Genomic DNA, 15,032 nt, shown 5'->3' on the forward strand with positions numbered 1-15,032 from the left:
ACAACCTAAACAAAATATGTTAAATTATATCGACATGTCCGAGTTTAATAACACAAAAAATGGTCGTCGTAAGCAAAAATTTTGAAGGTAAAAAAAAAAAAAAAAGATTAATGAAAAGAAGAATGAAGAGTATTGAGAAGTTACCAATGAAGAAAGATGAAGAGTGTGAAGAGTCCACTTTTTATGGCTAAATTGGATTTGGAATTGTCACGTTCTCTCTATAATGCATTTAAAACTGTAACTTCTCTCAATTCATTTCTTCTTCTAAATATTGTTTCATTTAAAGATGATTCTTACTATTCTAGAAACATTTCTTTTTTAGATATAATTATGGATTTAATATATATACTCATAGTTTACGTGATTTTATATTGTCGGCAAATTATACATCATTCATATGTTAACTAATATTTACTTTGAAACAAAAATAATACAAATCAACGGTGGATAGCACATAGATTTTAAACTCTATAATTTATTCATTCATATGTTAACTAATATCTATGATTATATTGTTTTACTTTATAAATAAAAAATATTAAGGGCAAAATAGAATCATGGTGGTAGTTATTTCAAATTTTAGCTTTATATATATAGTATAGAAGTATAGATAACTTAACATCATATCCTTCCATGTCGAATGGGTAGCACAAACAACATCAACAATGAGGTGCACACATTTTTCTAAAGGACAAAAACTAAATTGCACCACACCACAATTCTGGATTTAAAGAGATAATTATCTCATGATACAAGTAGATAATTGATTCTCTTATATGATTTCCTCTTAAATTGAGAAAAACTTGCATACAAATATATATAATACATCATATTTAAAGAAAATTACTTTTCGTTTTTTTGTACTATCATTAATAACTAAATTTGACTTAAAATTAAATGTTTAATGTGTTGTTAAGATTTTACTTGTTGTCTTTATATAAGTCTTTCTCCTAAACATTACAGGAGAAGAGGGGATAGGATCACACTTTAAGAAATATTAGATGAACGCGAACACATCTACTGTCCCATATGGTGTGTTAGTCTCTGTACCACTTATCGTGATTAGTTGAAAAAATATATACGTTAAAAATCTAATAATTAAATATTTTTTGACAAATCAAATATAGTGGTATACTATATTTCATCACCCTTTTGGTAAGTACCTAATCTATTTCAGGGTATATGACTGCCCCTCCTAATAAACATCGTTCTCAGGAATCGAACCATTTACTTTTTTGATTAATTATTAATTATCTTGGAATATGAAAAAGGTGAAAACCAAGGGACATGGGTTTAGGCATTTGATGAGTCAAATGAATTAATAAAGAATGGGAATGGATTAGATTAAATTTAACTAAATGAATGGAATATTTAAAATTTATTTCAAAATAGTTTAATTTATAAGTGAAAATCACAAACATTTCCTTTATGATATTTTATTATAAATTAATTTCTGTGGGTGATTCTTTAATGTTTTTTAATATCTTTTATTACTTTACCTTTACTTGCTTATCTTCAATTGGCCGTTTCATTTGAAAAGCTTATAAGTTATAACCTCTCCCGAAATTCAACCATATTAATACACTTAATTAATTTGCCTCTGCAACTAGGAACAGTTATTAATACCATACTGAATATTAAATCAGTCAAAATATTATTTTTGTGATTTAATTAGTGATTCAATGATTAAATTATATATATATATATATATATATATATATATATATATTATACAATGTGTTTCCTAATCGTTTTAATTGAGTGTCTTCTTTCAAATATATAATGTTCAAATTTTGTCTTGTACTAATTATAATAAAACAAAAAATAATAATAATACAAGTTTAAATTTTTTAATTGATATGTCATTTTTTGTTTACGGGAGATAATATTTAAGACATGATTCATGATAACAGATCGATACCGATAGCTTTTATTGAAACGGTTGCACTCCAAGCCTTTTTATTTATTTGTCATGTGCGAATGAATGTGAATATAGAAAAAGAATAGATTAAAATATATAATAATTATGTAATTTATGAAGAAAAAAATGAATGACCATATATACAATAGTACAATTCACAATTAGTTTTCAACCTGATAATATTGAATATATAAAAAAATTGATTGTCCGATAAATTATTATTTAGTATTTATGATAGTCATAATTAAATATGAAAATTGAAGAAAAATACACATTAAATATTTTGGAAAACTTCATTATAAATAACATTTATTGTGGTTCTTATCAATTGGTTATATCATATATTAATATCTTCAATCAATTTTGTACTAAAAATACTCTTATTAATGACATATTTTCATCTTTTAAAGTTGTAATGCCCTTATTACATTCTTCTCATTTTTTCACTTATGCCAATTGCATTGTCTTGGCTTTTACTCCCCCACCAAACTCTGATGAGTTCCTTATATAACTTATGCAAAAAATGATTAAAAAGGCTATTAGGAGAAAATAGAAAAAATGTAGACATTAATAATGTACGAGTTTTACACATTGTTACTGTATTCTCCACCATTTTGGAGGTGACAAAGTATCCATAATCCATCCAAATTCATTCGTTAGAGCTAATTGATTTAAATGGATATGATCCAATGAATAGTATTGATAATATATGGACTCATTATGTTCAATGAATATTCATAGATATATCTATTTGGATTAATACTCAATCCATCCAAAAAAATTAAAAAATAAGGTTTTTTGTTTTTCAAATTCATTTAATATTTAAGAAAATTAAATTCAAACAAATTCATTCACGATTCTCACTCTTATTTTTTAATATTTCATTAATTGATAACAATTAAGAGACATATGTATATACTTAATATTAATAGTTTATTTTTAAGTATATAACATACATAAACATGAGAAAACAATGTATGCACTGATAAAGAATATTGTTTATACACTATCACTGAATCATCTCGCGATAACAAAAAAGCATGTACCCACACGTAAAATCCGTACAACTACCGGTAAATTTTACAAACGGATTTTTAAAAATACCCTAGTTCATAAGGGCAGATATGGGTATTGTAATATCTGTGCATGTGGATACCCATTATTTATGTGATTGTTATATTATCTTTAATTAAAATGAAAAGTACATTATCCTAATCTCCATTGCACTATGTAAATCTTTTCCTTTTATATTCTTTTTACCCTTTTTATATCTTTTATTGAATTTGGTGGGAAACATCCTACAAATATCATTACATGTGTCAAAACACACATGTCTTGCAAAGAAATATATATATTTTCTGTTAAGGATACAGGAACAACAAATCACACAAATAGGAAATCCAACAGATTTAGCATTTTGCCTAATGTTCAATCAAAAGACACAAAAATAATTAAGTTTTATCTCATACAAAACATAATAGAAGTAGAAAGTTAGAAATTCATTGATAACATAGGAAACTCGCTCGTACCCAGAAATACCTATGAAAAACTCGCACGTGGGTATCCATACAGGTACAGACATATATGGATAATGGTCTCATATTTCAAAACGGGTAGCGGGAAGCTACTACTCGTGTCCGCTCGTGCTCGTTACCATCCCTAGCATCATCCACAATTTTAGAGGAGACAAAATTATCCACAATCTATTCGTTAGAGCTAACTGATTTAAATGGATATAATTCAATTCATAATGTTGACAATGGATGAATTCAAGTCCATCAATTATATTCAATGCATGTATCCATTTGGATGGATACCAAATCAATCCAAAAATGAAGTTTTTTGCTTTTCAATTTTATTTAATATTTAAGAAAATTAAATTCATCCATAATTCTCACTATGAGTTTTAATATTTTATTAAATTGATATCAATTATATGACATACGTATGTAGTTAATATTAAAAGTTTCTTTTTAAGTATATAACATATATAAGTATGAGAAAAATATATATGCATTGAAAGTGTATGAGTTTTACATATGGTTACTATATTATCCACCATTTAGATTTAATCATCATTGATTGTTTAAAAAAGTAATCCAAATATATGATGTAGCGATTATATATAAATATTTACAACAACAATGCACAAATAATACACTATATAATTATTTGTTAAAAACTTTAAGTACCTTACATTGCATGCTTAAAGAAAATTGAAAAAAAAATATTTTTTTTAAAGTTCAAAAATCACTTTTTATAAAAAACTGCTTTTTTTGGAAAATTCACCTTTTAAAATGGTTTAATTTTTTTTAAATGTGATTTTAAAAAATATTTTATTGAGATATAGTTTTTAAAATAGAGATTTTCTTCGATAATGTTTTTAGTTCTAATAAAAAGTCAAATGAATTGAATAGTCATCTATCCAAATACATAAAAATGGAGTCATAGATAGATTGGATGAATTATAACTGATTCATTAAGTTTGGATATGAATGAATTGAATAATTTAAAATATAGTTTAAATTGATTTATATGAATTATGGACGATTTTCCATTCATCTATTAACATCCAAATTCATTTATTTGACACTCCGAGTATAAAACATTTTAGAATGGAATTTTCTATGTCATGAGCACTAGCAAATCCTTGTAAAGTATAAAATAGGAAAAATGATAATAAAAAGGAAAGGGTAAAGTGTGTGGATGTTAGGAATAAAATTAAAATAAAAAAGGAAAAGCATGTAACTGGAAAAATATACAGGAGTTAATGAAAAAGTGCTTAAGTAAAGCTCTAATACTACATGGAAATCCCATGCAAAAATATTACAGATTTTATTTAAATTTTGTAATAAAAAATAGTTATTAATAAACATTAAGAATTACATTTAAAAATAGTACTAATTAGAGAATAACTCAAATATTACTATTAACATAAACAAATAATTAAATATCTGTGATAAAAAAATAATAATTAAATCTCTTATGTACTTTAAAATATAAAAAACTTTTTACACAATAAAAAAATACTTAGAATGAGTTATGGGTGAGGATTTAGAATAACTTTACTCTTCATATATTCTACAAAAAGTCAATCACAATCTCCTTTACATTTAATGATTTGAGAGTTTTTGGAAAGTTGGATGATTCTTCTATAATATTAATATTTTTTTGCAACAAAAATCCTAAGACCAAAAAGGCAAAAGATTTGAAACATTAACTAATTCTTATTAAAATAAGACATTCTTCACTTCACTCATGTTGATATGAGATTACTATAGGTTAAAACTAATTTTTGCACAACAAAATTCTTTTTTATATATATGTTTTATCAGAACCATAAATCCAAAAGTAGATATTAAGATAAATCCAATAGGCAGATTCTAGAGTATGTTACAATTCTCTCCTTCTAATATAGAACCAACAAATTGATTTTCTCGTACCAATTTGTAATTTTTTTGTGAGTCGATTCCTTTTAAGGAAGATGTGAATTTGTACTTACAATTTAAATAAAAGAAAATTAGAATAATTAGTAATGTATACTAAGTTACATGCATGTATGGATGACAATGAGAACCGGACCTATAGGTACTCGCAGATAATACCTGCAACGGGTCGAATTTGAGTTCGTGTTTTTGGACCCGTAGGTAACTGAGATCTGAAATTTTGAGATCCGCTGTTATGTTGGATGGGTCTGGATCTAGATAACGAGATACCCAGACTCGTAGTACCTGAACTCGTTATTCCTTTCTAAATCTATATATAGTAGCATAATTGTAATTTCATAGTTTTAATGTTATATTATTAATCAATAATTGTAATATTGTCAAATATTGATGTTATATTGTTAAGGAGTGTGACCTGATGTTATGCTCTTAATTCATATGTGTAATCTAATGTATGTTGATTAAATTGTTTTTACTAAATTAATTTCATATCATAAGATTGAAGTACTGACTTTGTTTTTTTATGATTGTTTGAGTAAATTGAGTTGTGTTTAATAATCAATTTAAATTGTGTTTAAAACTTTAAATTATGTTTTATAATTTTCTCTATTTATTGCTTAAATAACATATAAGGTTGTAGGAAACAAAAACAAAATTACATAAATTACTTACAAATATTTTTAATTTGTGGGTACCCACAGATTCACTAGGCACCCAAGGATCAGTGTCTAAAAAACCCAGGGTATCTACACGGGTCTGAGTCCAAAATTGAAGCAATGTGGTGGGTCCAGGTAATGCACTACCGAGACCCATTCAACTCCATTATCATCTCTACATGCATGAATTACAACAAACAATTTTTTTATCATTACATATTTATCTCATGATCAAACAAAAGTTGATTTTAATTTATACGAAACAACAATAAAAACTACTCTCCAAATAGCTATAAAATAATGTGGGTTGAAAAATATATGTTATTTTTAATAGGATTTAATATGTATACATCAATAATATAATTGTTTTTTATACTATCAACAAATTATATACCATCTATATATTAATCATCACCGACAATTAATACAAATCAATAGTTGAACGATATGCTGATGATAATATAAATTTTTTATAACGACAATACGTAAATTTTGAACTCTTTTTAATAAATAATAAAATAATGTGAATCCGACAAAGAATGAAATTGATATTCTCCGATTAATCGAGATGATATTATGAGGTGTAAGCTGAAGCCACTAGTTATTATATCATATAATCCAATGGTTATGGACTCATGGCCATGCTTTTGAGAAAACTCTGCGCTTCTATGTCGTCATCATCATCGTCAAAGCGTTCCTCCGATGATTCGCCGCCGTCATCCACCACCGGAAATTCACCTCCGCCGCATCTCGGCGCATTCTACTATCTACCTGACGAAATATTGATGCAAATTCTGCGTCTATTGGACCCTAAAGATGCTGCTAAACTATGCTTCCTTTCCAAGTTATGGCGATATATTATCTCTGATAATGATCTATGGATTCATTTTCTTCAGAATTACTACCCTGATCCATGGGACTCCGTTCTCTTCGCTGAGACTAATTTGAGCTCCGGTTATCCTCTTCCGTATGTTTTTGTAGTATCACTGATGAACTCGATTAGTTTATTTGATCAAAAATAAGTTATGTTTATGTGTGCTTGTATTTGATACGTGTTTTCGGGATTTGAAACTATGACTTGCTTGCAAACAACCTTACTGTTATGCCGAAACTTACCTGTTTAGAATAGTTTATCGACAAATGTTATAAAATAGTTTTGATTCAATCAACTAGCTTATTGGTTATCATTTTTTCATTTCTTAGCTAGTTTGTGAAGGGTATATGTAGGTAGCCTTGTATCCTTGCATGTGAAGAGACTGTTATAAGGATTTGAACCTATGATCTTCAGGTTTCATTTGCGCCAAGGTTCACCCTCTTAGAATAGTTTATCGACTGGTGTTATGAAATAGTTTTGATTCAATCAACTAGCTTATTGGTTATCATTTTTCATTTCTTAGCTAGTTTGTGAAGGGTATATGTAGGTAGCCTTGTATCCTTGCATGTGAAGAGACTGTTATAAGGATTTGAACCTATGACCTTCGGGTTTCATTTGCGCCGAGGTTCACCCTCTTAGAATGGTTTATCGATTGATGTTATGAAATAGTTTTGATTCAATCAACTAGCTTATTGGTTATCATTTTTTAGCTAGTATGTGAAGGGTATATGTAGGCAGTCTTGTATCCTTGCATGTGAAGAGACTGTTATATGGATTTGAACCTATGGCCTTCGGGTTTCGTTTGCGCCGAGGTTCACCTTTTTAGAATAGTTTATTGAATGATGTTATAGAATAGTTCCGGTTCAATCAAATAGCTTATTGGTTCTCATTTTTTCATTTCCTAGCTAAATTTTCCAAATGAGTCTTGAAGAATAGAAATGATGATAGATACTCATGCATAGTCTTTAAAATAGGATGAAATGGAATAGAACACGTTCCATTCCATCTGATACCCCTTTTCATGGTATTGAGGTATGGAATGTAATTAGATAGAGTCAAATTTTGAGTATGCATTTGACATCTGATTGAGAACCCTCAAAACTGAATTTGAAAGTTTGAATTTTTCAAATGTTTGGGATTGCTAGCAGCAGACTTTAAAGAACGGACTTTTGTTCAACAATAAGTAAGAAATTTTCACTTTCTTTGTTCATCAAAACTCAGGTTTGATATTGTTAACTACTATTCGCATCTTAATGACCTTAGAAAATTGATTTCCACCCCTCATCCTTCAAACACTAATTTATATTATAAAGCTGCTTTTAATCAAAAGTTGCAAACTAGTTTCTGAACTAAATGCACCCTTAAGTTCATTCAACTACATTATATCATTAGATGCCCATGGAAACATTGCTCCATTTAATTCCTTACAATGTTAAGTATTCAAAAGTCACCTGAAAAAATATGAAAGAAATAGTAAAAAATACTGGTTGATGCTAATTAAGCTCCAAATTGCAGGGCCACTGCTGCTGAGATGTCACATGTGTCGTTCAGGAATGTCTATGCCCAACGTGCACAACTTCCAAGTTCTGTTATCATTGATGGTTAGTTTCATAATTGGCTTGTATGCTTGCTTCCTCTTGTTGTCTTTTTGATCTCTTTGTTGTGATGTTTGCTTTGGTTAGTTAGTTAGGTTTCCTTTTCCTTTTTCCTTCTCCAGGTGGTTCTGGCTATTGCAAATTTGGTTTGAGTGATCACGCATATCCATTAGGGCGATCTGCAACCTTTCTGGTAAGGCTAAAAAGGATGAGGTTTGGATTGAATTTTCCTGTGTACCTGGTCTTTATTGTGAACAATAGCAAGGACAAATTGATTAGAAGGATAGTACTAAGGACCAATTAACTATAGTGGAATTAAGACTTGGTTGTTGACCTCTATGATAGAGCAATATGACATCGTTTGATCCATGCAACTGACCCCACATAGTGGGATTAAGGGTCGGTTGTTGTTGACCAATTAACTATCCCAAATGGTTTATTGAATATTTCAAATGGTCATTGCTGTGCAGGAATTGTTATGGGTGCTTCATTTTTTATTCTTAATTTCTTATTATTGGTCTTTCATGTTAGTAATACTTGTTTCCTTTTGGTTATATGTGTATTCGGAATTTGATTCTTCAGGAATTTGGTAGCGTGGAAACGCCGATGTATACTAGACTTCGACATTTCTTTGGGACTATTTATAACAGGTGAGAGTCATTCTGGGTTTCCCTTCTTGCTTGTGCAAGTGAAACATTTTATTGCTGTTAGTCATTCAAACGAACTGTACATAAATGAATAGTACACTGTCCAAGCAATCATGTTGTAGAAAGGGCAAATGTTTTTGTTGATTACTTAATTATTATTTCGATAGAAATATCCCTACTCATCATGAGTAAATTCCATGCCTCGTACTAATGATAAATTGGTTACCTTCTCTTAGGATGCAGGTCAAGCCAAGTTCTCAACCAGTTATTGTTTCTATACCGATTTGCCACTATGATGGTCAGTTGCATTTTATGATTTTTGCTCCAATAGTTATATTGATAAAAGTAAAAGAACACTATGAACTCCAAACATTATATATCATTTTTTAATACTTTTATATTTGAAAAGTAATGTTCCGCACAATATGTGTGGATCAATATTTTAGTGAAGCACATGCCTTTATACTTGTGAGGTTTGAATCGTTGATTACTTTCTTAAGGTCCAATTTGAATATCATTTTTGAGTAATTTTGATCGAATACCTTTCTAGGTGCCAAATCTTAACCATTTGCAATAAGCTTCCCAGTGTATATGCATGGAAAAGCAAAGATGCCATTGATCTTGAAAACTTTGGTCTGTTTATATGTGTAACAATAATAATGAAAACATGCCACTAAGTCACTGGCTTATAGAGGTGACCTCTAATCAATCTACTGGCTGCATGAAATCACATATTTAGTACAGTGATTAAGAAGCAAAAAACACACTCCATTCTCCAAATTTTGCTTGAACTATGAGACCTTATACAGAGATGATTCAAGTTAATAACACCTAACTTTCTTATATATATATGATTCTTCAGCCATGTAATGTTGTCTTTCATTTTAGATACTGAATCAGCCAAAGCTTCCAGACGACAGCTTAAAGAAGCAATCTATTCTGCTCTGTTTGATATGAATGTTCCTGCTGTTTGTGCTCTCAACCAGGTAGCATATTTAAAAAATAAGGGACAAAACTAGATCAGTTACAGGACCCATTTTACTTATTATTGAGAAAATTTAATGAGAAGATGCTGAATGGGATTTGTTTACTTTAAGTGTCAAACTTGGAGGATCCATTTTATTGCTCATTAACTTAGATATTCGAAGAGATGTAAATGGATTTAGGTACTTGCATTAAAGTATAACCAGGCATGTGGGAACTTCTAAAAGTTAGATATCTAACTGAAGTGGAGTCAGTTTTTAATTATATATTTGGTAAATGCATAAATTTCTAAAATCTATTTCTAATTTGGACCCGTTTTAAGATAAATCATAAAACTATTTTAAAGTTGTTGCTTTTTAATATTTTTACTCCAACTTTTTGCACTTATCTTCTTGTTTTTCTTTCTTTCTTGATAACATCTCTCAAATCATTTTTATCCTTTTTCTTTCATGTTTTTGTCATTCAATATTTAAATTTTATTTCTGATTTAAGGCAATTTTATCGGAGCTAAAGGCAATTAGAACTGGTTACGAAATAACCTGAATTTTTATAACTTGGTCATGTTCTGAACTAGTTTCGAGTGTTGCCAAACTGCCCCAAGTGTATAACCCCATTTCCCTATCTTTGAATATTTGTAATATTTTTCAAGTTCTTAAATGTAATTGCTCCTACCTTAATATTTGTAACCCTTTAGAGATTCAACTAAGAGAGCATGTGTCCTTTCTCTTGTAGAAAAATAATAATGTAGCTCCATTTCTTCCTTTTTCGTTGATAAAAGAGAGCAGCACAAAAGCAACAGGTTAAGAAATCCTCAAGTATTAGAGAAATAACTAAACCGAAAATACCAAAAGAGATAGGGAAATAGGTGAGATTGTCAAGCTCTGGATTAAGCAGAGTATTGTCATTATTTTCTGTCACCTCAATGAACTAGTCCTAGGTAAGAAGACCTTGTTTTCAATTATCCAAAGCAGGGTAAGATGAACTACAATTAATCATGTGTTAATTTTTTCATGTTTCATGCAATTTGTCCTTGCACGTAGTTTTGTATGTCTAAGGGTGCTCTCTTCTTCCGATCACTTTTTTTGTTGCATCAATCTTCTTTTACCCGATTTACTTATTTTATTTCTATTTTGTTACTGACTAAATTTAGGCAACTCTAGCTCTGTATGCTGCAAAGCAAACTTCTGGAATAGCTGTTAATATAGGCTTTCAAGTCACATCTGTAGTTCCAAGTATGTTCTACACAACTTTATTCTCTCTCTCTCATATATTTCATAATTCATGCATAACAATAAATTTCTTGCATGTGGTACCTTAACTATCTTCTGTCTCGGTGGGGGTTCAGAGGTAGTAAATATTTAAACATGAGTACATCACCGCTTGTATTTTAATGTATAAAATTTTTCTTTTGTTGGTTTGAAGTACATGAGTTTATTGTCACTTTTTTGTGTGTCCCCTAGTGTAATATATCGTCATTATCATTTTACAGTTTTAAATGGCAAAGTGATGCGTAACGTGGGTGTGGAGGTTGTGGGGATAGGAGCACTACAACTTACCGGATTCCTTAGAGAGCAGATGCAGCAGAACAACATAATTTTTGAATCATTGTACACTGTTCGCACACTGAAAGAGGTACGGTTACTGTCCTTTCTGGTCTGAAATATTTATAATGAGATTTTACTCATTTGGTACGATGGTGCACCTGAATTTTTACTTATTTATATAGTCCTTTGTTGCTTTGAAATGAACTTTGTATAAAATATCTTGTAATCTTGTCACTGTAGTATGAAATGAAGTTTTTTTCAATATTGAAGTTGAGCATAGGTCATTGGCAAATAGATAAATACCCAATACTTTGTTGTCTTTATTGTTCTCTCTTGTGGTGTCACTGCTCACCTAGAAGAACAGCTCCATATGTTCAGATTCCTGGTATACAAAATTGTGATAGACATATAATGACCAGATATAAAAAAATCCTGATTATACGTATCAATTTTCAGCCCTATCTCCATTTCTTCTGGCCAGCCACATGTTTTCTGGCAAATCCTGAGAGCCAAGAGGTTTCGTAGTCAAGGTGTCCGTTTACAGGCCCAATTCCAATTCCAATAAAATTATAATTCAAATTCCATCATCCAAACAGAGCCATATTGAAAATGTGACGCCCAATGCTGAAACTTGCAAATTTTAATTTTCCTATTGAAAAGTTAGGGCTAGATTATTGCTATTATGATGGGGTTTAATGCTTCTTTCCGGGACTGTGGACCAAGTGGTTTTCCTCTGTGTAATGCTCAACTCATGCAGTTGGTGCTACAGAAAAGTTTATCTCTTCTTGGTTGGATAGATTTTTCATTCTTCATACTTGGGGGATATGATCCAGAAATTCCATGACTTATTTCCAATTATTTTCCCATTATTCTAGTGCCTTGTAAGGTTAAATGAGGTCCTATTTCTTTCTGATTTAAAAGCCTGTAGATTAATCATTGTTTCTTCTTCCCTTTAACTTCGGGAATATGTGAGGCATTTTGAGTCGAGGAGCGGTAAGATTTTAAATTACTGAGGAAGCTGAATTTCCATAAGGAGAGGTTAAAGTAGTGAAGTAGGCGTACTTTTGTGGAGAGAAGGATTTACAAGAGCATCTCCTCATAGAGATGAATTCTTTGTGATGGTGCTCTTTGACATATAAAAATTGACGGTGTTCTTTCTTTGAGCAAATCCTTTATGATCTTTGTAACTTTCTTTTAATATGTGCCACTTTTCTGCCTTGATGCAAATGTAAAGTTGCTGTCTTATGATCTAGAGGTCACAGGTTCAGTCCTAGAAACAGTCTAACTATTTGTGGGGGTAAGGCTACATGTATCGACCCTCCCCAGATCCCACTAGGTGGAAGCCTTGTGCATTGGGGTGTCCTTTATATGTCTCTTTTCTCTTTTCCTTCGAAGTCATCTCACTGAAGCTGTCTTGCATGGCAACAGAAGCTATGCTATGTTGCTGCTGATTATGAAGCTGAGCTGTCAAAAGATACAGAAGCATCATTTGAAGCTGTTGGAGAAGGATGGTTTACTCTTTCAAAAGAGCGGTTTCAAACCGGGGAGATCTTATTCCAGCCACGTCTTGCTAGGGTGTAAGTTTTCATACTTGTTGCAAAATGGTTAGAACTTACAATACATTCAATATGCATATACAGCATGTGTCAGGGTTTATAAATTTGCAATGTTCATGAAAATCTTCTTTATACATAGTTGAGTGACAGATACATGGTTCATCATCTAGAATTCTTGCCCTTCTTTTTAATATTTTTCCTCAATTAAAGCTTAAGCTTATTTTGTACTTCTTGGTTCTTGGTATAGGCGAGCAATGGGTTTGCACCAGGCCGTTGCTCTTTGTATGGACCATTGTCATTCTGCTGAATTAGTTGGCGATGGTGATTGGTTTAAGACTGTAGTTTTATCAGGTGGAACTGCATGTTTACCCGGTTTGCCAGGTAAATAATATACTTTTTACTTTGTCGCATTTTTCATCTTTGCAACAGAACATAAGGAACTAAAATTACAGCAAACACATACTTGGTGATGTTCTAGTAAAGCATTCTAATTCTATTTCTCCCGTCGCTGTGATTCAGAAAGGTTAGAAAAGGAACTCCATGCCTTACTTTCTCCTGAGGTGTCAAATGGAATTACAGTCATACCTCCTCCATATGGTGTGGATACAGCATGGTTTGGAGCAAAGGCTATTGGCAATGTGCGTGAGCCATCGATTATATTAAATCTTCAAATTTATCTTCGTGCACATGATTTTCGTTTTTTCCCCAAATCCCGACATAGTGAACCTTCCTTTGAAACTGAGTTAGTCTTGTGTCAGGTTGATTTTTGGTTATACAATAAGAAGTTTGAACCTACAGGTCTAACTGTTTGAATTATTATATGTACAGGTGAGTACCTTTCCCGGGCGCTGGTGTACAACGAAGAAGCAATTCCGTCAGAATTATAAAGTCAACCGCATATGGTGATCACATTTACTCCTTCTCATTTGTGAATGCTGTAAATTATTCTGCACCAGTCATTGTATAATCCACAATTTCCATCCCATGACAACGAACACAGAACAGGTGAGTTATATGTAGCTTATGGCACATATATAGTCAGAATGGAATAGGAATGAACATGATGACATTATTAGACAACCAAAGTGTCTCACTTTCATATCTTGTATGTTCTATTTATGAGCTGGAATGAAATGTCGCTCGCGCTCTTATGCGACTTGGGTTTGATGATCAGGTTTTCTATGTTCATAGACAATGTGTAAATTTCCTTCTCATGGATCATATTGGTAGAAAGTTAAAATTTATTTGTTGGTTTCAATGAATCATTCAGGTTTAAAAAAACTGGGTCAAGAATGAGTTATATTCTCTAGCATGTTTAGTGATTCATTACATAAGTAAATGCATTGCAGATAAAAATTATGAAGTATTGGTTCTATCATGTTTTCAGAGATGGTCATCTATAAGATCAATTTAAAAGAAAATTGGTTAATGTTTCAGCATTCAAAGAGGGTCTTCTATAACACTATCAATTTAGAAGAATGAGTACCAGCGAAAGAAGGGAGAAGGGAGCCGAAAATGCTTCGGCAGAGAGGGGGAGAAGAGTTAAGGAAATGCTCTCAAGTGGTGTCATTTTTATGAATGAGGGAGACCTCTATTTATAGGCGGAGACCTCCGACAGCCGTATTGACTTGGTCAACACGTCCAAAAAAACTGTTAGGCCCAAGCTGGCCAGCGGTAGAAGTGGTGGTGCCTGCAAGTGTGTGGGAGTTTCGATTATGTGTGACCTCACCCACCACGAAATCCATTGTACCCCTTAGAGACAGGTTCTTTCATTTCACACCTAAAATTCTCCATTAATGATGTATTTGT

General features: G+C 31.1%; 1 protein-coding gene and 1 long non-coding RNA gene across 2 annotated transcripts; both read left to right on the forward strand.

Annotated features, from left to right (window-relative positions):
• LOC109331701 (actin-related protein 8-like) lies at positions 6,629-14,434 on the forward strand. The gene is made up of 12 exons (XM_019566368.1): positions 6,629-6,990; positions 8,413-8,498; positions 8,615-8,685; positions 9,075-9,142; positions 9,376-9,437; positions 10,028-10,125; positions 11,274-11,355; positions 11,613-11,755; positions 13,096-13,244; positions 13,471-13,604; positions 13,743-13,861; positions 14,052-14,434. Exons 1-12 carry the CDS (start codon positions 6,659-6,661, stop codon positions 14,127-14,129), a joined length of 1,422 nt encoding a protein of 473 aa, XP_019421913.1. The 5' UTR covers positions 6,629-6,658; the 3' UTR covers positions 14,130-14,434.
• Positions 10,132-10,968, forward strand: LOC109331702. The gene is made up of 2 exons (XR_002105834.1): positions 10,132-10,685; positions 10,904-10,968. It is a non-coding gene; the product is annotated as an uncharacterized LOC109331702 (long non-coding RNA).

The sequence above is a fragment of the Lupinus angustifolius genome, chromosome LG17 (genome assembly GCF_001865875.1).
Source record: "Lupinus angustifolius cultivar Tanjil chromosome LG17, LupAngTanjil_v1.0, whole genome shotgun sequence".
Lineage (NCBI taxonomy): Eukaryota > Viridiplantae > Streptophyta > Magnoliopsida > Fabales > Fabaceae > Lupinus > Lupinus angustifolius.

Excerpts from the sequence above, each read along its gene's own strand:
- LOC109331701 (XM_019566368.1), top strand. The coding sequence starts at position 6,659 with ATGGCCATGCTTTTGAGAAAACTCTGCGCTTCTATGTCGTCATCATCA. Across the intron at positions 8,686-9,074 it reads GGCGATCTGCAACCTTTCTG|GAATTTGGTAGCGTGGAAAC; the intron begins GTAAGGCTAAAA and ends TTGATTCTTCAG. Across the intron at positions 13,605-13,742 it reads ATGTTTACCCGGTTTGCCAG|AAAGGTTAGAAAAGGAACTC; the intron begins GTAAATAATATA and ends GCTGTGATTCAG.